The following is a 22,571-nucleotide window of genomic DNA, read 5'->3' as shown; positions in this document are numbered from 1 at the left end:
TAGTCATTTCTTTACAGCAGTATCTAGGAAAGAGTTCTGTCTAAGACAATGCTTTCAGTTCCCCCTTAAGATGAGTTGTGTCTGTGTGGACAAATACCTTAAGTATCACCTTCTGGCTTTGATCTCTATATTGCAATCAAAGATGTGCAGAAGAAATGAAAAGCAAATAGAAAAGCCTACACGGAATCCAAGACAATTGACATTTGACTCCCTCCCTCCCTCCCTCCCTCCTTCCCTCCCTCCCTCCCTCCTTCTTCTTCCCCTTCCCCTCCTTCCCATTCCCTCCTCCTCTCTAATCCCCTCTTTCTTCCTCTTCTCCCTATTCCTTCCCCCTCCCCCATAATTCCTTTTTCCCCTCTTCCCCATATCCTCCTCATCCCAATCCTCTTCCCCTCCTTCCCCCTCCTACTTCCACATCCTCTTCCCCTGCCCCTCCATGCCATCCCCTCTGCCCATCCCCCTCCTCCACATTACTTTAGACTCAGAAAATGCATGGTAGAAAAGATACAGCAAATGTTTTACGTCCCATGTTATCAATGTCTGTGTTTATGTCTAGTGTTCCAAAGCAGTTTGGATATTGAATTGCCATTCATCAAAAACAGAATATTACAATTTTATTTTAATTTTTAAAATTTTATTATTCTTTAATTTCATATTCTTTGATTTCAAAAGTTAACTGCTAGCGATTTAATTTAAAATCCTTTATATTAATAATTTCTAATCTATTGGAACATAAATCTTAAAGGATATACTTACCTGTGTTACAGTTTAAAAGAGCATAGTCATTGATTTAGTAGATGTTAATATTTACCTTTTTATTTTTCAGAGGATCAACCATTTTCCAGGAATGGGGGAGATCTGTAGGAAGGATTTCTTAGCAAGAAATATGAGCAAGTAATCTTCATTTTCTTGTATAGAGAATACCTAAGCAAAATTTATACTGTGGCTGGTGTAAGGTTGTGTTCAGATGAATACTAGTCAGATGGGGGAGAGATGCTCAGAACTAGAGTAGTCCTAATGGTTCCCATGGTTCCCAGGTTCCCAGATTCCCATGGTTCCCAGGTTCCCAGGTTCCTATGGCTCCCAAGTTCCCATGGTTCCCAGGTTCCCAGGTTCTAGTATTTACCTTTGCACAGGATGTAACGGGCTCAGAGAGATGACTCACAGATATCTGTTACTCTGCCCTTTGTGCCGCGTGCAAAGCCTATCAGTAAACTCACTGGAGGCAGAGGCCTCGCTAAGTCTCCATGCTTCACCAGTGCCCAGCCCAGTGCATAACCCCATGAATACTCCAGGTATTAAAACACAAGCCAATGTTGAGAATCTCAAGTTTGGGCTATTGTCTAGTACACAGACATTTTCTGAATAGGACAATAAGTAAAAGAATAAGTGAAAGAACAAAGAAATTTGAGTCTTGCACAGTCACAAAAATAGGATTTATTAAGTTTGGATAGAATTTATGGTTCCTCTTTCTCTGGTTTACAGAATGATCAAGTCTCTGCCTCTGGATTATACTTTTGTTCCACGAACATGGATTTTCCCTTCTGAATATACCCAGTTCCAAAACTATGTGAAAGAATTGAAGAAAAAAAGGAAGCAGAAAACTTTTATAATAAAACCAGCTAATGGCGCAATGGGTCATGGGTAGGTTAATTTTTTTTTCTGGAAAATATAAACATTGAAAACCGAGAGAGAAGACATGCACATAATTACTCATGGTTGAATATCATACTGGAAAAACAGTAAGTTTGAAACTGTCTGTTTTATGACTGAATCTTCTAACAGACTTCAGTAATCCAATTAAGAATACGACAGAGTTGTGAGATGTTAGAGAAATCATACCTTGCAGGGAAATTTTATTTTATTTCCTCATAAGCATAATAGATGCTTATAATTATTTCAATAATCTTGAATAATAAGATACATTGCTACCAAAGAGCTAAAATAGAGAGAGTTATCTTGTCATAATGAGAATGCTTGAAGCAAAATGTCTATATTCCCTGCTTTATGAATGTTTTCCTTTCGTAGCCATGGTGATTGGATTGAGGTTGCCCAGGACACATTTTGAGCTAACATGCCAAAGAACTAGATAGTTTATCCAGGAATAAATAGAATGCACAGCATGATTTTTTTACCCTCTTTGCTTATGTTTAGTTTTTATTACGCATTTTTTTAAAATAGAAAGTTGGCTGAGGCTGCATTTAGCAAAATGCATGGGAGTCATTTGAACTTTTTTGGATTTAAAGTGGCACACTTCAAAATACCCTTGGAAATGGTAGCTTCCCAGTTAAATATTAAAAAAATAAAGCATTTAACTTTGTAACACGACGCACTGATCCAATCATATATCTTGTTCAGCCATGCTTGGCATGTACAAATTAAGAAATGCATTAGTGAGTGGAGATTTTGTGTCCTTTGATTACCGCCATGTTAGTTTTCTGTTATCTGTTAGTGAAAAGGAAATTGGAGGAGGGATGATGATTGGTATGTGTTTCTTAATAATTGTGATAAATTAATAAAAATGTTTATTAATACTAGTACAATATATTTGATAGCAATGCAGAAAAAAACCTGGGAAAACATTGCAGAAAGGGCACTCTCCGCAGCGTGGCATCATGTCCTGTGATGACAGTGGATGGACGCAGGGGACGTCTGTTACCTGCTGCCTGTCTCCACTTTCTCGCTACTGTTATTGAGAATTGGCTACTGACTGAGACTACCAAGGCTGAGCCTTGTCTCCCTTCATTTTGATCACTTCTTGCTTGCTAAATTTTATAGCTCATCAGAGATACAATTTCTAATTTTTATGTTCTTGAGATGTTTGCTTATCATACGGCATAGCATCATGTCTCTTGTCTGCCACGGCAATTCTGTTTAGCTGGGTATAAGTGTAACCACTTTAGAATACTCCTTGCTTCCCTATCCCCGTCATTTTTAGCACGCAGCCTTTTGTATCTTTAGTTAGTTCTAAAGGAGGTCTTTTTTTTTTTTTAGATGACATTGCAGTTAGACCAATTGTTTTTTAAACCCATTTCTCAAGTCCCGATTTTCAAGCCAATCTACCAAAGTTTCATTTAGTTACTGAGACTGTTTTTCCTTTGCCGTTTTACTGTTTGCTTTATGTTTCTATGTCATGCTTGCTATATTTCATGTGGTTTCATTTTTTTCTTCATTACTTTGCTCTCTTCTATGTAAATATCAATTTTCTTGCGTAGGTTCGAAACCATTTCGTCATTTCTCCTATTATAGGTATTTCGAGTCAGGCAAGTCCAAGGCAGATCAAAGTAAACAGCCACAAGAAGCAGGTCCACTTGGATCACTCTAGAACGAGCCTCAGGGCTGGGGGCTGGGTTGCTGTTCAAACCACTGCTGAACGGGGATTGAACGATGTAATGGGATTAGTTAAAATGCCAAAAGCCCCATTAACCAGAATTTAGCTGCTATTTTCTCCCCTTCCTTCCCCCTCTACTCTTCCTCCCTCCATGGTAAAACGTTCTCTGGGTGTTTCAAGCTTTAGCTGAACTTCTGAGCCTCCACAGAATTGACTCTGATAGCACCCCCCTCACCCGTTGCTCCTGTGGAGGGGCAGGGTTTTGGAATGTGTGCAACACTGTTCTCTTCCTGAGCACATAGATGACATCTTTTTCTGCCGGCATCTCAACCTCCGTATCCAATTATTTTTATTTGTTTCCTTTAAACTTAGGATTTCATTGATAAGAAATGGGGATAAAATTCCATCTCAGGATCATTTGATAGTTCAAGAATACATTGAAAAGCCTTTCCTAATGGAAGGCTACAAGTTTGATTTACGGATTTATATTTTGGTGACATCCTGTGATCCTTTAAAGATATTTCTCTACCATGATGGGCTTGTGCGAATGGGGACAGAGAAGTACATCCCGCCAAATGAGTCCAACTTGGTAAGTCACACTAGAGAACGCCGCCATCGCTCATTTGTTCAGTGTCTGCCTTTAAGTCATGTGATGTGTAAGGGCTGTATGAGTCCACGCTCCTTCCCCGAGGAGCCTATGGGTGGAGGAATCACTCACGTAAGTAAGAGCGCGTCTCACGGACAGCTTTGTGGAAACCAGACAGAATGTCCGATTAGCCAATTAGGGAAAGATGCTCTCGGGTTTGTGCTCTGCGCTTGCGTCTCTATGCAGGGACCTCTTTGGAAATTGCTGCGCTAGAAATAAAGTCAACGTTGTGTGGGAAATGTAATGAAGTGTAGGGGTTCAACTTCTCACGGGAGAGCTGACGCTTGACCAGGCTTTGTGTACAAGGCCCAGTGTGGACATGTACACATGGACGGATGTGTGCAGATAAAAATTAAAAGCTATCAGCGGTTAGGGTTGGTTTTTAGTGGTAAAGCGAGGTAGGTTCTGAATTTGCATTGACCATACATGAAGTTAAGGAAAACATGGACAGTTTCTGAATGCATTGAGAGGTCTACTAAATGAACCATTTTATAAGTATGCTTTTTTCACTAAGATTTTCATTGTGCAGCAGATAATCTTCATGCAAGTTGTAACTGCAATTTTCCTTGAAGATAATAAAATATAATTTATTGCTTATACATGTTAAATTATAATTTATCATCCATAAACATTTAGTTAACTTCTAATCTTAGATTGTGAATGGACTGACTGTAAGAAACGTAACAGTTGCTGTTTCTCAGATTTTCAAAGGCCAAATCCTGTTTGTTCATGTTTGCACATGCTTTTAGTAAGATTAGTCGTTTCAGCTTTAGATAGTGGCTGACCCTCGACGTTGTTACCTTCAGTAAACTAAAATTTTCACAAGCCTGTCAAAGAAAAAAAATGAGGGAACTATAAAAATATTAGGAAGAGACATCAAAATAGACATTTTTATTTATGGTTCCAAAGTTTAATTTTAGCTTTCCCCATGTATGTTTGAAGTACACTGCGTTCCCTAGAATTGTGCTGTTTTTGAGGAAATGGTAACATAAACGTTACTTAAATGCAGTGTGTGGCTTGTGAAGCCACAGTCTAGTGGAGAGGTAGAAAAATCAAGTCAGGATTTAGAATACCTGATGGCGGGTCTCTGGATTGGGGGTGGCGGGTTGGGGGTGGAGCTACGGGAATGCAGAGTGGGCCATCCTTCCGGATGGAGTGGAGTCGAAGGTCAGAGAAGAAGACAAGTGAGCTAGCCAGGCTCAGGGCTGAGGAGAGCATCTGCCAAAAGAGAGGATTAGGGGAAAGACTATGCAAAGTCTGTAGGAAGCAGACAAGTTCAGTCTGGTTAAAGCACGGGGCAGGAGGAAGGATGTGTCTGCTCGGTGATGAGCGCAGAGGGTCCCCGAGATAGGATTTTCCATACACCACAGAGGACTTTCCAGGACTTGGGGAACTCAGGTTTTAGGAAGCCCATCTGGCCTGCCGTGGGGGAAATGAGATGGGAATAGACCATACAGGGGGCAATAACAGACTTGAAGTGTGGGAAACGTACACCATTCCAGTCTAGCCATGTGTGAGATGAGAGGTGACTCTGAAATTCGGGTCAGACTAGGAATCTGAGAACGGGTTTGAGCTATTCTTAAGGCAATGCTGAGAGCATTGCTATGGCAGAGTGATGAGCTGGGCATGTGGGGTAAGAGAAGTCAGACAAAACGCGTCCTGTTTGGCCTGGACACTGGGAGAATGGGCTGTATCCCCATGGCAAGGAACTTCAGGAGCTGCTGAAGGCTTTGCGGGAAATTAACGTGTTTGGCCTTGACCTTCAACTGGATCTGTCCCGCATGGATTTGGTTATTCATGGAAGAACTGTTTGAGTTCTTAGGACATGCCAGCTTGTGCATTATCACTTAAACAATTGGAAAGGGTAAAAGTGGGTCATGTTTGTGTAAGTTGATGATGTCTACTGAGGATGCTAGACAGGATTAGGCTTGGGGGCTTCTGTTCTGAAATGCTAAGCTGGGTATGCATAGTAATTTCACCGGGCTAAGATCATAATGAAGGCTGAGAACAGAGAGGTAAAAGCCCTGTGCTTGATTTGATAGTTTTGAACTGTAAGTTCCTACATATATAGAAAAGGTAAGTTCTTCTTAAATGCCAGTATCAATCATTTATCTCTGTTATTTCACTACTGAATCCCTGGATGGTTGTGTGGAAAAGCATTCAAAAATTTTATGTAAACCGATTATACAATTATGTAAGAGGTTGTTTTTAAAAAGGTGAAAGAAAAGTCAAAACAGTTCCTTTAGTGGTTTTGGAATGGCATGCTGTTGCATAGTTCTTTTTTACTCTAATTTCTAATTTTAAAATAATTAATGTACATTTTTAATAGCTCCTATATTAGTAGGAAATTATATTGTAAACTTGACTGCAGTTATTAATGGATTTATGAACATCATTACATGTCATTTTGTTCATGGCTGTAACAGAGATTATGACAAATGTTGAAATATAGCTTTCATTTTTTTGTTTTGCTTTGCTTTGCTGAGACAGGCTCTCATCTAATCTTGACTGGCCTGGGTTCATTATGTAGCCAGGGATGAGCTTGAGCTCCTGATTCTCCTGTCTCCACCTTCTAAATGCTAGAACTACAGGCACATGCCAACATACCCATCTTCTGGAGGGACTGGTCCATTCTTTAGAATTTTCATATTTATCCGTTCACTTGATTAAACCTATGTGATGACAAACAGTGTTGGGAATAGCTACACAATTTAATGTCTGCAGGCTTTTCTGGGGTTCTTTCTGCCCTCCTTAAATATTGCATCATGAATGAAAAGACATTTTCAGTAGTAATGGGCACACAGATTAATAAACAAGAAGCTGTCTCTGTTTATTTGCTCTGAAGATTTTAATTAATACACAGACCTCTGGAATTATATTAAAGATAAGATGTCAGAAGGGTACAGATTGTTATCAAGAATCAAAATAATGGTCATATGGGTAGAATATATAGATATACATGTATGTAAAATATATACGTGTATATACTCATCATGATGAACCTTTTCTATTCAAAACTATCTTGGGGAGTAGGATTAGGAAAAGGGTGGTAATTAAGGATGGAATTTATTAATGTTTATGCTAATTTGATGAGGAAATGTTAGATGTTTACTGATTGTTAAGAGAAGATTTGATTTCTGGATTCTTTTCAAGTTTACCTGAAGAAAATAGCAACAACAAACAAAAGAACTAGGTGTGTGGCTATCTCATGGACCCGAGGCAAGAGGGTTATTGTGAGTTTCAGGTCAGTGTGGGTTACACAGCGAGTTCCAGATTATCCAGCGAGACCCTGTCAACACCGAACACCCCTGCCTAAAGCAACAGAGTAATACAAAGAGTCTGAAGCACTAATGACACCAATGGAGTCATGTCTGTTTCACATTTGTCATTTGTCAACGTTAGCAAATTCACAGCTTGTTGACACCAGCTGCACTGAGACTACAGAGAGTGCAGGTGCCTTCTCGGTCAGAGTGGGGTGAGGGGACAGATATGTTTGTAGTCCTGTCTCTTCGGTACCCTGCTTATTCATTTTTTAATTGTTCTCTTAAGAGATGGAGAAAGTTTCTTAGAAAATTCCTTCCTTGAATAGATTTGGATGAGCAATGTTGGGGGCCAAGCAGTAAAAACAAATTGACTAATGAAGGTAGACTTGGAGTATTTTTGCTTCTCAGAGTCTGGTTTCACATTTTAATTTTTTGTCTCTGTTGTCATTCATTTGGAAGTTTAGTTACAGATATCATAAATAATTAGTAAAGTCATTCTGCAGTAGGAACACACACAGTTCTCTCAAGGGAAAAGTAAATTTTCACCAGAAAATATTTAAGCACCAAGATCGTCAGTTGGTATGGTTTAGATGTGTACGATTTTAATTAGCATATATTAATTATACATAATAATGGGCTTCATTATGATAGTTTCATACATATACAATGATGCATTTTGATCATATTTCCCCTATTACCCTCTCTCATCCTCCCTCTTCTCTTTGATGCCCTATCTCTTTCTAGCCAGCCTCTCTTATACTTGCATGTCTTTTTCTTTTTTAGTTTCCTTGGGTTCCTTACAGGGATGTGGGGAAAGGCTTATTTACAGGAGCATAGGCAACCCTACTGCTTTCTGTTCTACTGAAGAAAATGTCTGTTTCTCCCCCAGCTATCACTTATTTCCTATAGGTCCCTCAGCGAGGCGGGTGGGACCTTCATCAATGGACACTGAGTGTTCTAATGTTCTGCATGTCTTGTGCAAGTAATTACAGCTTTTGTGAATTCATGGGTGCAACATCCTTGCTCCACCCCTTGCTGTGGTGTCCACTAAGCTTTGGAGGGGACAATGCAGATGTTCTGTATAGAGTTGAGCACTCAACTGTGATGCATGCTCATCACTTTGACCAGTTTTGAGTCTCAGTAGGTGCCAAGCCCACTGCATAGAGAAGCTCCTCAGGTCAACACTGCAGCAGCCCTAACTCATGGGCATATCATATCCACTTGGCAACACAGCAGCAATAGCCTCCTCATCATGATCTACTGTCTCTCCAGTCTTGGGTTTTGACCAGGTTTACAGTGCCAGATATGGATTCACTGCTATGGAGTGGACCTCGGGTCCAATCAGGATGTGGTTGGTTATCTGATTACTGACTTGCCACTATTGCAGCAGTAAGAGCATCTTACCTGCTTGGTCATCAACAAGACTGACGATGACTTTTTTTTAACCCCACAGCATAGCACTCTCCAACACTATGAAAATGAGCCAGCAGGGAGGAAGGTTTCAACTCAGTTTGCCACCGCATACCTTACCTCCGTAGAGTCTCAGCAGACAAGAGAGCGATTTCCTATTTCTCTCTGCTTAGATCCTGTTTCTGCCCAGCTACCTCACTTCCTGTCAGTTTGTACAGACCTCCAGACCTCTGTGGTTAGCTAGTGGCAAGCTCTGTTCTCTGACCCTCAGACACAGTTCTAGTTCAATTTTCATGTGAACAGAGCTTGTAGTGTTTCCAGCAGTAATATCTAGCCCTGGTGGGGACTCAGTGGCAGTGACTATTGCCTGTATTGGTTTTGGGGTCTCTGGGCCCTCACTGACCATCATTTTGCAGGGGGTATCTCATCCTCAGATCAAAATCATCAGGGATTTTCTTTTTATCAACCTCTGGCTTCTAGAAACAGCGTTACCCTAGTATGCTGGTTTAAGAGCTTCCAGGTTTTACTGGTCTTTGAGACTCTCTTCCCTGTGACACCACGTGGTTGTGGCTCTCCTAGGTGGCAACACTTTGTTCTTCCTTCTTACAGACCCAGTTGTACATGCATTTGACCAACTACTCTGTGAACAAACATAATGAGCGGTTTGAACGCAATGAAACTGAAGACAAAGGCAGCAAGCGTTCGATCAGGTGGTTTACAGAATTCCTGCAAGCCAATCAGCATGATGTTTCCAAGTTCTGGAGTGATATTTCAGTAAGACTATTCTATTCTCTAACTGTAAATGACTTTCATGAGCATGAAATTTAAATACCACCAAACTCTTTTTTTTAAAGCATAGTACATGAGGCTGAGCAGATGAAATTTTTTTAAAGAAAGTAGATTTTGTGACAGGCTGTAGCAAATAAGAACCTCATTTCTTCTTGGGGTAGGTATTCTATATAGGGACAACAGCATGATCAAGGGCACAGAGGTGTGAGACTTTGAGAGATGCACAGGGTATCATAAAAGGTCTGTGGAGGTCTGTATGAGGTTCCTGCTGAAGTGATGTGTGCACCAACTTTTGCATCTGCAGAGGATTTGAGATCATACTTTTTGGACAACTTTCTTGGTGTGTGTGTGTGTGTGTGTGTGTGTGTGTGTGCATTGAAGCTAACAGTAAGGAGAGGCAGAGAAGACACTTGGGAAGGTCCTGTAAGCAGTGCAGATGAAAGGACGGCTTAAGTTGAACCCTATTGAAAGAGGGACAGGGAGGCCGACACTGGGAGTAACTGATTGTCCATAATGCAGAAGATGGTCAAGGGTTTATCTGTTTTCAGGAAGAGTGGAAGGGAGAAGGCATGCTATATCTGGAAAATAATAGGAAGAAATTTATTTTAGGCATAGAATTAGTTTGAAAATGAAGGAAAAGAGTTTTTCTTGTTTATAGATACATCATTCCATCCATCCATCCATCCTTCCATGAACCCACCTTTCCATCCACTCACCCACCCATCCATTCTTTCATCCATCCATCCATCCACTCATCCTTCCTTCCTTCCTCTCACCCGCTCACCCACTCATTCATCCTTTCATCCATCCATCCATCCATCCATCCATCCATTCACTCACCCATCCTCTCATCCCTTCCTTTCTTCCTTCCTTCCTTCCATTCACCCACGCACCCATATACTCCAAGCCCTTAGATCACTGTCTCAGTGGAACCAAGAAACTACTATACACCTTCTGACAGTCTGGATTTTCTTTCCTTCTTTACCAGTACATTAGCTTCCATATGAGTTTGGGTCTCTGAGATTGCTCTTGTGAAAACATAATCTACTGGGCTGCCTCAATAAGGGATGAAGGACCAGCCAGAGAACAGTGGTCACAAACTCCTCTTCAGACACTACTTTTTAGACAGCATTTTCCCCGCCAAATTGAGTTAGGAGAAAGTGCATGAACAAGACGAAGGGAGGGTATGGAAATGAGCTTTTATGTTAGATCCTGAAGTATAATTTTTAGATGTGAGCCCGAAATACTAATGCAAGTCCTTTAATCTCTGACACATTGCATAATCTTGTCTATAAATGTGTTATTAGTCTGTTAGAATGCATATAGCGATTACAAACAACCCGTTAAATGAGAATATTTTAAAACTGTTCCAAATACGTTGTTACAAACCTTGAAGTGTCTGTGTGTATGCAGTTATTTGAACTGATGTATGTTTCTGGGTGGCAGCAATGGGGTTAATACCCCTTTCCTTGTTTCTCTTCCATGTAATATTGCATCCACCCAGTGGTGGACTATTTCACCGAGTCATGAGATTGACTCCTGAGAAACGACAGACCACATCTAGAGCAGTAGTTAAGTAGTAACACTTAGTGAAGGTTTACCCTATTCTAGACACTGTGCTGGAATTGTGCCCAGACTAGCAGCCTGCCCCTTGGTGGCTTACATTCAGGAAAAACAAGACACAGAATTGAAGCAACGTGCTTTTGCCTCCTAGACAAGAAGCAGGAGAGTTAGGCATAAACCCAGAAGCGACCAAGGAGTCAAGGTCGTAACCATCTTTCTGGTTACCTATTTTCAGACAGTAGGAGTTAGGAAACCGATGTAAGAACAGGTTAGTAAAGTGGCCAGCTTTCCCATATTCTACTGTTTCCTCATGGAAAAATTTGATAGAGAGCTCCAAAAAGTTGTTTTTATTTTATATGTGTGGATATTTTGCGTGCATATACATGTGTACTGTGTGTGCTTGGTACAGGAAGAGGTCAGAAGAGGGCACCAGAGTACGTAGAACTGGAGTTAGATGGTTGTGAGCTGCCCTGTGGGTGCTGGAAACGGAACTGGCTTCCTCTGCAAGTTCTCTTAACCACCGAGGCAGCTCTCCAGCTGTGATAGCCAGGATGTATTCCTTTCTCAGAGAAACCTTTACAGGGTACAAACCAGCACCATGAGTAAAAGCAGCAGCCATGACTTCTTTCTTCCTAACCCCTTCAATGGCTGTCTAAGTGGAGGGTCCATAACGCTGTTTGGGAAATGCTGTACCCTCCATAGAATTTTTCTTGTCTGTCACTCTTTTTTTCCTTCCGTAAATGGCTAGTCTATGTTTCTTTTTTTATGTTGCTTATTTGTTTGCAGATGTTTTTAAGCATCTCCAATGCCAGGCACTGTTATGGATGCTGGGATGGTGGGGGGAATAAAAGAGGAAGTACAGGGTCTTGCTCAAATGCAGAGAGAAAAGCATCAACTGGTTGCTTGCTGTGGGTAATGGGATGCATTTTCAAGCACGATCGTGGAAGCCTCGTCTGAGTATTAGTGACCAGGCATGAGAATCTAAGGGAGGAATCTCCAGGAGGACGGGGCAGCACACAGAGCCCCAGGTGGGAAGAAGTAGAGAAATTCAAAGAGTGTGGTCAGAGCGAAGCGGCAGGTGGGCAAAGGGCAGAGGGCAGAGCTAGAGGAAGTCAGGAAGAGCAGCTGGAGCAGCCAAGAACACCGGGGAATCCACCCGGGATGCTCGTTTGTCCCCAGGACATTTTCGTAGCGCCATCCACGTAAAGGCATTTACGCCTCTTTCATCCCGACCTCGGTAGGAGTTGGTGGTGAAGACGATGATTGTAGCAGAACCTCATGTCCTGCATGCTTATCGGATGTGCAGACCTGGTCAGCCCCCAGGAAGCGAAAGCGTCTGTTTTGAAGTCCTGGGGTTCGACATCTTGTTGGATAGAAAGCTAAAGCCATGGCTTCTGGAGGTAAGGTATTCTCTAAGGGGGGGAAAAAGACAGCACTGTTCTTATGTATTTAAATAAAGACTGAGTTTCAGATGTGCGCTTGGCACAGGTGTCCCCAACTCACTGGCTGGAATGAGGCCTGAGTGGAGTGTGTGGGAGGAAGTGAATGAAAATTCTGGGACTAGAACGTTTCCAAAGATGAATCAATATGGTTTCATATCGCTTCCTCTCATTAGCATCGAGTGAGCTGAAGTGTGAGCTTGCTGCCTCTCTGAGCTGTTGGCTGGTTACACGAGTATTTTCTCAATCCAGTGGCTTCTACCTGCCACTTCATGAGCTCTGGATATTAAAGACACTGGGTGTCTTTAAGTACTCCATGGGGAGAGGGGCTCCAGCTAGCTCACTTATTCAGCACCCAGTACTCAACACTGCGGTGAGCATAAATCCTCCCTTACGGCCATTTGATATTCCTGAAAAACTGAATGTCTTTGGATTTGCTGCCTGTCCCCTCTCATTATTTTTAATTATAAAATGTCACCTAATATATAGAACATTATGAAGTATATCAAAACGCCCTCTGCTTAAGATACTGGTATATTGTGTAGTAGCCACATTAGTATTTGTGTAACTCACACAGAACCCTACAAGCCTTTTACAGCTGTCTTCTGTCCAGGCGCTTTCTCTAGGACCCTCAACTGTGGTCACAGAAAGAATCTAACTTCTCAGGGCTAACTCACACACTCATTTGAAGTATGTCCCCAGAGTGACTTAGAGTTGAAGGAACATACACCACCAAAGTTGCAGTCAGCCACCACCTTTCATTCCAGAGGATGCCCCTCTTGTTGGATAGTAATGGAGAAGTCAGAAGCCACCCCAGAATCTGCAGGTTTTTGCAAGCAAACCTGAACGTGTGCTAAGTGAGACTTTGGCTCAAAACATTTTAAAGGAGATCACGCTTTTCTAGCTTGAGTGAGGTAGAGAGGGAGAGAAAGAGAAGTGTATTCATATATTCTGGGCAAATAACATGTATTATACGTTCAGGAAAATCCATTTTTTTCTGCTAGCTAGTCCAGCCTTGGTCCTAGAAACAAGACTTGGTGGAATCATGTTTTCTTTGCTTCTGCAATGCTTGGGTGGAAAAGTACTTGGCTGTGTAGCATGGACCGTCTGTCTTAGTAAGGCCTGGAATCTTGGAGACTGGACACTTGGACCTTGATAGTTATTCCCTCTTGTTGCTGTGCTTTCCTCTGGTCATGCCCTCGTCATTTACCCTTGATACCCGGGTAGAGAAGTGAAGGCATGCTCATGTTTCACAAGGATGAAATAAGAGGATTGCTGGGAATCAGAACTTTATATAGAATCCGAATTTGCCCTTACAAAAAAGCATTTGTTCATAGGAGCTTTCCATCAGGTTGCTAAATTAGAACCCACTTAACAGCTGGATCCTGTACGTTTTCTTTAAAAGGCTCGCAATACACACATTTCTTCGTTCTTTATCTTTCATCATTGTTTCTGCCTTGCTCAATGCAGAATCACTAATAAAACCCCCCACAGCATTGCTGTCTGTGAGCAGTGAACAGTTTGCATGTTCAGATTGCTGAATGTCCTATTTTGAGAGCCTGCTCTGAGTTCTGCTGCCAACTGATGCTGCTGCCAGGCTCACACTCAGTGTTAAAAACCTTCTGGCGCCACCATGTGGAATAAAACGGAGGCGCCTCGGAGCATGAGACGGTCTAGCTACTTGGGATCCCAGCAACAGCTGTCAGTGGCAAACTTAAAGAAATTTCTAAGCGTTCAAAACACTCTCAGGATGGAAAACTGAGCCCAGCCTGTGCCTGTCATCAGGAATGTCTTCCAGGTGGTAGAACCAGTGATATCCGAGATCAAAGTTAATGAATCACTGTTGAGCCAGGTAGAAACAAAATTTATTTTGTAGGAAGCAACAGAACCCGTCAGGAAGATCTTAGGTGGTAAAAGGAGAGAGCTAAGCACACACATTACGTGTGACTATTATTACGTCAGAAATGTATCTATTGCGGGTCTTCCCAGCTCTCAAGATAAGTTACTTTTACCTTTTCTAAGGCTTGATGGCATGGGCCAGTAGGTTGGAGTGCCCAGGTTGCCCAGGTAATGCTGACAGAATATACTAAACCTGTAGAGCAGCGGTTCTCAACCTTCCTGAAGCTGAGACATTTTAATATAGTTCCCCATGCTGTGCAGCATGAAATTATTTCATTGCTACTCCATAACTGTAGTTTTACTGCTGTTATGAATCATAATGTAAATACCTGTGTTTTCTGATGGTCTTAGGAGACCCCCGTGAAAGGGTCGTTTGGCCCCCCAAGGGGTCATGACCCGCGGGTTGAGAAACTGTTACTGTAGATGGAGGAGTCGCTGCTTGCAGATGTTCCTCTGCAGTTGTTTGCCAGCGGGCAATAGGAAAACGGGTGTGGCTGTGGTGACTGGAGCATCTTCCACGTGAGACCGATGACTGGAAATCACCAGTTCGCAAACATGACTGGATTACGTATCGACCTCCCGACAGTCAGCCAAACTCATGTTTTCTCTGTAAATTTCAGATTAATCGAGCCCCAAGTTTTGGCACTGATCAGAAAATAGATTATGATGTCAAAAGGGGAGTTCTGCTAAACGCACTGAAGCTGCTGAACATCAGGTGAGCTTCTCCACTCCCTGGGGTCCCCCAACATCAGGTGAGCTTCTCGTCCACTCCCTGGGGTCCCCCAACATCAGGTGAGCTTCTCCAGTCTCTAGGGTCCCCCAACATCAGGTGAGCTTGTCCTCCACTCCCTGGGGTCCCCCAACATCAGGTGAGTTTGTCCTCCACTCCCTGGGGTCCCCAACATCAGGTGAACCTTTCCCTCACTGTCTGGGGTCCCCAAAACATCAGGTGAACCTTTCTCCCACCCTCTGGGGTCCCCACCTTTGTCACCGATAAAGCATTCACACATGCAACTGGTTTTGTATAGTGAATCTTCATATTTTTGTGTTTTACATTTAGGCCTTTTTCATTCCATTCTGCAAACCCACATTGTTTCAAACAAACACCTATCCATTTTCCGTTTCCCACGGCCTTTGTTTTCCCATACAGCACTATGCACCTGCGGTAACTGCTGTTCAATCACAGAGATTATCCTAGAATACAAGGTTAGATTGATCGGTGTGGTAGGAGACCCTCTTGCTTACCATCCTCTCGTTGAGGGGAAGGTAAACACCCAGAAAATCTTAAACATGGATGTCCTATCTTCATTAATCTTTCTTCTCGGTCTTGCTTCTGTATAAATAGAAAAGATGCCATTGTTCAGTGAGGTGACTGTCACTGGAAAAGGCAGACACAGTGAGAAGGATGAGAGGAGCCATGGGTGGCTGGGGAGAGCTGCTTGAAGCGACCATGTCACGGATTTGGGTATTCCGAATCCTTATGAACGGAGCTTAAAGGGGAGGCAGGAGGACTGTGAGTTTGAAGCCAGCTTGGGACACGTAAAACAAACCTGTTTCATCAAGGAAAAAAAAAGAGAAAAAAAGATACTTAATGTAGCTGCTCTACGATGTATACCCGGCCTTGATTAGAGGGTTTTGAAGGTCAGCTGGGGATTTTATGCTCAGCTTATTCTTATCTGCACTCAAGAACTCTCAAAGAGTTGTGGAATACTTTAAGGAATTTCCTTATTTAAAATATTTTCAGGTATTTAGCAGTTGCCATCGAGATCTTGCTTTATACGGAAAACATCGTGAAAAGAGGACAGGGACACTGAAGTTTGATTTGACATTCCCACAAGGCTTCTGTGGCTTATGACAGGTGCACGCACCTGCGAGTTTCAGTCTATGCACTGTGTGACTTTAGGGTATATCAGCTGTATTTTTACATGCTTTTCTATTTTAGTAGAGCCTTATGTTTAACGTAGGGATACCCTTGGTGTGTCTTTAGATTGACAGATGATGACAGCGATTCACAAACTATCTGTAGGTATTTTGGTTATTTCAAAGTGAGGTACATCTATAATTTAAGGAGCGAGAAATTTCTAAAGGTGTGAGCGTAGGGCTCCTTCCTTGTCTCTCTTCATGTTCTCCACAGGACATAACACGGTCTTAATCCTTAGCGCATGTGTCTCTCTCTTCAACCATGGAGGGTCTGCAGCACATGTTTCTGTGGCTGGTTCTGTGCTGCGCATACCATAGTGACTTACATCAGGAACAGTAGGGAAGTCCTTCCTTGTATTCAGTATTATGGTCTTCATCTTGATATGCTCTGTGATTCCAGAATGCTGTTTTCCCTTTGACTACCGGGATGGAGATTTTTCTCCTTCATTATTTGTCTTCCTTCTTAGGAACCCAAACAGAGTTTTCTTGGTAAATACCATGGCTAAGCTTTCCTAAACACAACTATATAACTCTTATATCTTCATAATTCTGTGTTTTCTCAAAGCTGTGCTAGCTAGCTGATTATCTCATTGTTTTCTCCATGTCTTCAGCTGGTTTTCTTCTGTTCCCTAGTCGAAGTGAATGCTTTTCCTTGCTTTCTGTAACTTGCATACCATATTTTATTATAAAAATCTACATTTTGACCCTAGTTAATCTTTCCATCCTTTAATATTTTGGTGGCATCAGTGTGTGCTTAGTACAGAGCTTATCACTTTACTTCTTCCTTTTTCTCCGTGATGTTTTTTTTTTCCTGTCATGGCTGACTTTCTAACTTGATGTATGCTCCTTGCAGTTGGAGTTTCTCAGATCTTACTACAACAGTCTACCGGTGGCATGCCTCTATCTATGCCTCCAAGTCCACTTTAGACCTAGGTGCTTTCATCTTTAGGAAATTCAGTAGAGCCTAGCTCCGGAAGACCCATCCCAATGGCTGTAAGTATAGAAGCCCGTGCGGAGCTGATGGAACTGCCCCGTGTACCCTTAGCAGGATGTAGTGTGACTGCAGATTCAGACAATACTTTTTTGAAGCACGAGGCTTGAGTTTCAAAGGAAACTGTTATGTGTGGCCTTCTCGGGCCCCGTGTGTGGAACAAATGATAGCCCTTCCACCTGTAGTCAGAGAAGACCTGCTGTGGTGTGCTGGCGTTCTCGTGCAGATTTCATCCTCCTTGAGTCTCTTCTACTACAGGCATAAAAGGCAGAATCCAAAGAAGACATCCACAGTCCCATGAGCCCCAGGTCGGAAATATTTGTGAGTTGGATTAGGTTAAATGAAATGCTCATTTCCTACCTAGGGCTAATTCATGGGCTACCAGCCTGAGCATTTAGTACCCGCCTCCTCCGTATGTTGGTCTGCTATGCCTCCCTGACTCTCATTGGAGTTCATTGGGCTTGGATCTTCATGGTCCCCCCTTTTATCTCCTGTCCGCTGCTTGCTGTGTCCATCAATGTGCTTGTGCCTCGTTTCTCTTTGCCCTGTCAGCTTCACCCATGCTTGTGTGTGTGACCCCGGAGTCCATGAGTCGTGCATGCATGAAGAGACACACAGATTGAGGTGTATTTTGCCGACTTTGGCCCCCACTGGAGCACAGAGCCTCTGTCTGACATTATCTGCTGATGGTGAATGCTGCAGGATTTTGGCCTAGGGTGTAAATATGTACATACATACTAAAGAGCAAGGCGGTGAATGAATACACAAGTGTGTAACATGTAGTTTTCCTCTGCCAGCCACTTTGGTTTTTCCCCTGCCAGCCGCTTGGGCTCTGCCACAGTTGCAGTCCCCAAATAACACTTAGGAGGCTATATTAATTATGAATCTGTTGGCCATTTGCTTGTTTCTTACTGGCTGTCTCTGACTTAAGTATTTAACCCATCTAAGTATTTCTCTTACCGGAGAAAGGGTCCGGACCTCTTACTTCTATGGCGGCTACATGATGTCTCCCAGTGTTTCTCTTTCCCAGAATCCTCCTTGACTCCTGGTCCCACCTGTCTTGCTTCCCTATTGGCCAACAGTGTTTTATTGACAGATACACAGGACTTCCCCATCACAAGTGAATGAATGAATGGATAATGCATCTCACATTTAAATTCAATATGGCCAAAACTGAGTTTTTCCCCGTTTAGTCATGTTTATCCTGAGTTATTCATTTTCTCCCCCACTTACAATAATGTGGACCTCCATCTCACAGATGTTAGATATAAGCATACACATTTGCTGGGAATTTAGAAGAGCCTATTTTATCTGGAGTTGATAAAGCGCTTTTTACGTGAAGCTTGCGATTGTAACAAGCAGGTAGAATTCTCTCACGTGTCTTGAAGAGCCATGCATTCAAAGTGGCCAAGGCACTGAGGATCAGAGGAGGGCCAGTCACAGGACTTTCAGCATCTCTGTGCTACCAGCACTTGGCGCACTTGGGGCAAGGGAGAGAGATTCCTGGATGGATTCACAAGGCCACGTGTGTGGGAAGGAGTCAGGGACAGTGGTGAGGATGGGAGGCAGTCCATAGCTCTTTTCTCTGCAAGCTAATGGCAAACCGTCACGTCAGCATGCTGACACTATCGCTCGCGTCTTTCTTTGTTACGAACCAGTGAATGTTGTCAAATGTGGATGAAGGACATCTCCCATCAGTCGAATCCATGGCTGCCATTAGTCTTAGCACTTCTCCAAGCACAGCATCAACATGCCCAAGCGAAGAGTCAGCACTTTTAGTAAAAACAGGTCCAAGTCCTTGGTAGTAATTGGGGCAGAAATACACTATTTTCCCTTTTATTATTGGCAGTTTTCATTTAGGGTAGCCTTTAAGTTCTCCCATATAGCATCTTGTGTCAGAATTTCCTTTCTATCTCAGGGTGACTTAGGTTCTGCTGCTTGTTGTATTGGACAGTTTTCTGAAGCTATAGCCAAGTACCCAAGGCTGAGAAATTTATAGAGTAAACAGGTATATCTTTCTCACAGTTAAGGAAGCCCCCAAACATGCTGCTTGCATGGTCTTGGATTCTTGGGGGGGGGCTTTATGCTGCGTCTTTTCATGATAGGAAACAAGAAGGAAGGTGAGTGCATGCTAAAGAGAAAGAGGGGCGTCTGGCGTGCTTGACAAATGGCCAGCTTTCATGGAGAGCTAGTCAGCTACAGTTCTGGCGGGAGCAGGAGGAGAGAGGCCCCCAGGTCTCTGATAGCAGTGTTATTACTTATGAGTGAGACGAAATAAAAGCTGGGAGACAACTCCTGCGTAGACCTGGCTGAACTGCACAGAGGTCATTTTCTTGGAGACAGCTCCTTCCCCGTCACCCAGCACAGTGTTTGATAGAGAAATTCTGATGCTTTGGGCTCCTGTAGGCACTGCACTTCCCTGCTTGGCTCTGTGCTTTTTCCTAATAAAAGGTCCCACTACTAACAAGAAAAGCAAAAAAGGTCCCTCCTCCTTGTGTTCCTCCCCCCTTCCCTTTTATTATTTGGTCTTTATTCTTTCATCTCATTTTTCCTTTTCTCTCTATGCTATATACAAGTGATCATTCTAGAAAAGCTAGAATATTAAATAATAATAATATTAATAATAAAAAAATAGCTATCAGATCTGGCATTTTATTTCCACTGAGCACACTTCGCCAGACTTGCAGTCATCATTGGAACAATGATATTCTTAGTCGCCCAGTCCCTGACATCGGAAATCTGTCTTGTTCCTCGTGTTACATCCATTCTTCTTTCAGAATCTTCCCCAGTGTTCGCCTTTTTCCCAACCCCACTCCGGCTGCTGTGGTCCACACTCTCGTACTTCCCGTTTGCTGATAAAATAGCATTCAGTTTTGAATTTCTCTTTCATCCCTGCTTGGAAGCCTTTGCACTCAGTGTGCATTGGCAAGGGCGTGGCTTTTCACACAGGCAGATATGACCAGGCCCCTCCAGGGCTCCTTTTCTGCCTCAAGTTATAGACAAAGCTCTCCAACGGGCGGTAAACCGTTGCCGCTGACTCTACTGAATGACTTCCAGTTTTATCAGTGTGCTTTATTTATTTTCTCAAATTATCCCTTTTATTTCAACCTTGAACCACTTGAGCTCCCGAAGCCTCGATGCCATGAAAGGAAAATGAGTGTTCCCTAGCACTTATGGGTGTTGCGATCTGAGCGCTTACATTCAACAAATTGGTAAAAGCAAGAGAGGGACACTTGTTAATCACCTTGAATGAGTCTTTTAATACATGGAGGAGGAAGAAAAGTTAGTTTGCCTAAGCTTAAAGGATGTGGAGAGAGATCCAGAATTTAATTCACTAAGGATTGCATTTCTAGGATGGAATATGAAACCAGGTCCCTTGGACTCTTGAAGACATGAAGGATTTCTGTTTCTTGTGTTATTTCGAAAGCACCGCCTTCCACACAGAGTCCTCTTGGTTGATTGTTAGGTGAACAGAAGTACGCAAAGATAGAAACTTGACCTCGTTCCTGCTTCCGCATGTTTCCTTTTCAGCTAAATTCTCAAAGGGACGGCATCAGGTTTTCTGCAGAGAAAGCTATGGTCTTGTTTCTCACATTTTAGGACCAGTGACAAAAGGAAAAACTTGGCCAAGCAGAAAGCCGAGGCTCAAAAGAGGCTGTATGGTCAGAACTCGATCAGAAGGGTTTCTCCGGGCTCCTCTGACTGGGAGCAGCAGAGGCACCAGCTGGAGAGGCGGAAAGAAGAGTTGGTATGGACCTGGTTTGCAGCAATGCGGGGATGCAGGGATGCAGGGATGCGGGGGTGCAGGAGTGTGGGGATGAGGGGATGCGGGGATGCGGGGGCACGGGGATGCGGGGATGCGGGGATGCGGGGGCACGGGGATGTGGGGGATGTGGGGGATGCGGGGGATGCGGGGGATGTGGGGCCACTGGGTATTGGCTTGTTTTTAATTCTGTCTGGCACTGGTATGCGGTGAACCCGTGACACACAAGCGCTCTGCCACCCAGGTACCCCGCAGCCCGGTGTGAACATTTAACCACAAGGCCCGCAGTGTGAACTGTGCGACTCATTGCACCTTGTTTATAAAATCTGTTCACTCTTAGAAAGAGAGACTTGTTCAAGTACGGAAACAGGTTTCACGAGAAGAGCATGAAAACCGACATATGGGGAACTACAGGTAATTTTTTGTCCCTGTTTGTTGGTAGTAGGATTTTTGAATTGGGTCACCAACTCACAAATAATGCCACAGAGACTTCCTACTAGTTATAAATGCTCGGCCTATAGCTTAGGCTTGTTCATAACTAGCTCTTATGACTTAAATGAACCCATCTATATTAATCTATGTCTTATCATGCAGTGTTCTTTTCCATCTCACACCTCCTGTTTCCTCTCTGTGTCTTCTGGTGTCTCCCACAATCCTAGATTTCTCCTCCTCTTCCTCTCTCTCCCTGGGAATCCCACCTGTACTCCCTGCCTAGCTATTGGTTGCCCAGTCTTTAATGATACCAGTCACAGCAGTGCACCTTGATAAATGAACAAATACCCCATTGAGGCTCCAAATGACGCTGTAACGATAAACGGCACACTTACTGAAAGTAAAACTAAGTATTTATTGTAGAAATTACTCACAAGATACCAAACAAATAACCCAGATGAGCCCAGTAGTTTTCCGCTGCCGAACCGGAAGCCGAAATCCGGGAAAAGAGACCAAGACTTCCTTTGTGCTGTCTTTTATGCCTTCCCCCGTAACGCCCCCCTAGCCATGCCCAAAAGTGGGCCTGGCTAGTGACGTAGTTCACCGCCTACGTACATATACGTCTTTACGTCCGTCCATATATGTCTTTAGTCATGCCTAAAGTAGGTGTGGTTAGCGGTGTGGTAAACCACTCTTTTATTACCTCATCTGTATGTGCCTCTAGTAAGTCACATGGTTAATGGCGGCATACAGGCTTCCTCCTACACCCCATACCATTTGTTTGTTTTAGAGACAGAAGAGGTGTCTGGTCAATGGTTTTTCATTACTAGTGACTTCTTCGTTAGCTACAGCTTTCCATTCACTGTGTTTCAGGAGAGGAAGGGGAATCTGCAAGTAGATGATTTTGACTCGGGGGAAGCTTTTGCCAGCCCACTTCTGCCCTGCCTTGGGAGGTTTTTAACCAACTGTGGCTGTACTTGGCCATTATGCACTATTTTAAGAAAGTCAGAACTCGGGTCGCACTATTCCTGGAAGTTTTTGGTGATTGCTATACTTCCTTGCAAGCCTTATTGCTTAACTACCACGCAAAGCAAGGTAGTACTTGAAGGGTCTGGGTGGGGATGC

General features: G+C 43.1%; 1 protein-coding gene across 2 annotated transcripts in view; it reads left to right on the top strand.

Annotated features, from left to right (window-relative positions):
• The window catches only part of Ttll7 (tubulin tyrosine ligase like 7), a 119,724-nt gene that overhangs the window by 41,861 nt on the left and 55,292 nt on the right, over positions 1 to 22,571 (top strand). For both annotated transcript variants that reach the window (XM_040751615.1, XM_040751616.1), the window contains exons 5-12: positions 827 to 894; positions 1,486 to 1,644; positions 3,704 to 3,920; positions 9,260 to 9,424; positions 12,244 to 12,402; positions 14,961 to 15,055; positions 20,852 to 20,999; positions 21,355 to 21,428. In XM_040751615.1, coding sequence (XP_040607549.1) covers positions 827 to 894; positions 1,486 to 1,644; positions 3,704 to 3,920; positions 9,260 to 9,424; positions 12,244 to 12,402; positions 14,961 to 15,055; positions 20,852 to 20,999; positions 21,355 to 21,428 — 1,085 coding nt within the window. The remainder of the gene's footprint in view (positions 1 to 826; positions 895 to 1,485; positions 1,645 to 3,703; positions 3,921 to 9,259; positions 9,425 to 12,243; positions 12,403 to 14,960; positions 15,056 to 20,851; positions 21,000 to 21,354; positions 21,429 to 22,571) is intronic.

Source organism: Mesocricetus auratus, unplaced genomic scaffold (assembly GCF_017639785.1).
Source record: "Mesocricetus auratus isolate SY011 unplaced genomic scaffold, BCM_Maur_2.0 Super-Scaffold_100009, whole genome shotgun sequence".
Classification (NCBI taxonomy): domain Eukaryota; kingdom Metazoa; phylum Chordata; class Mammalia; order Rodentia; family Cricetidae; genus Mesocricetus; species Mesocricetus auratus.
This window is presented reverse-complemented; position numbering and strand designations above follow the sequence as displayed.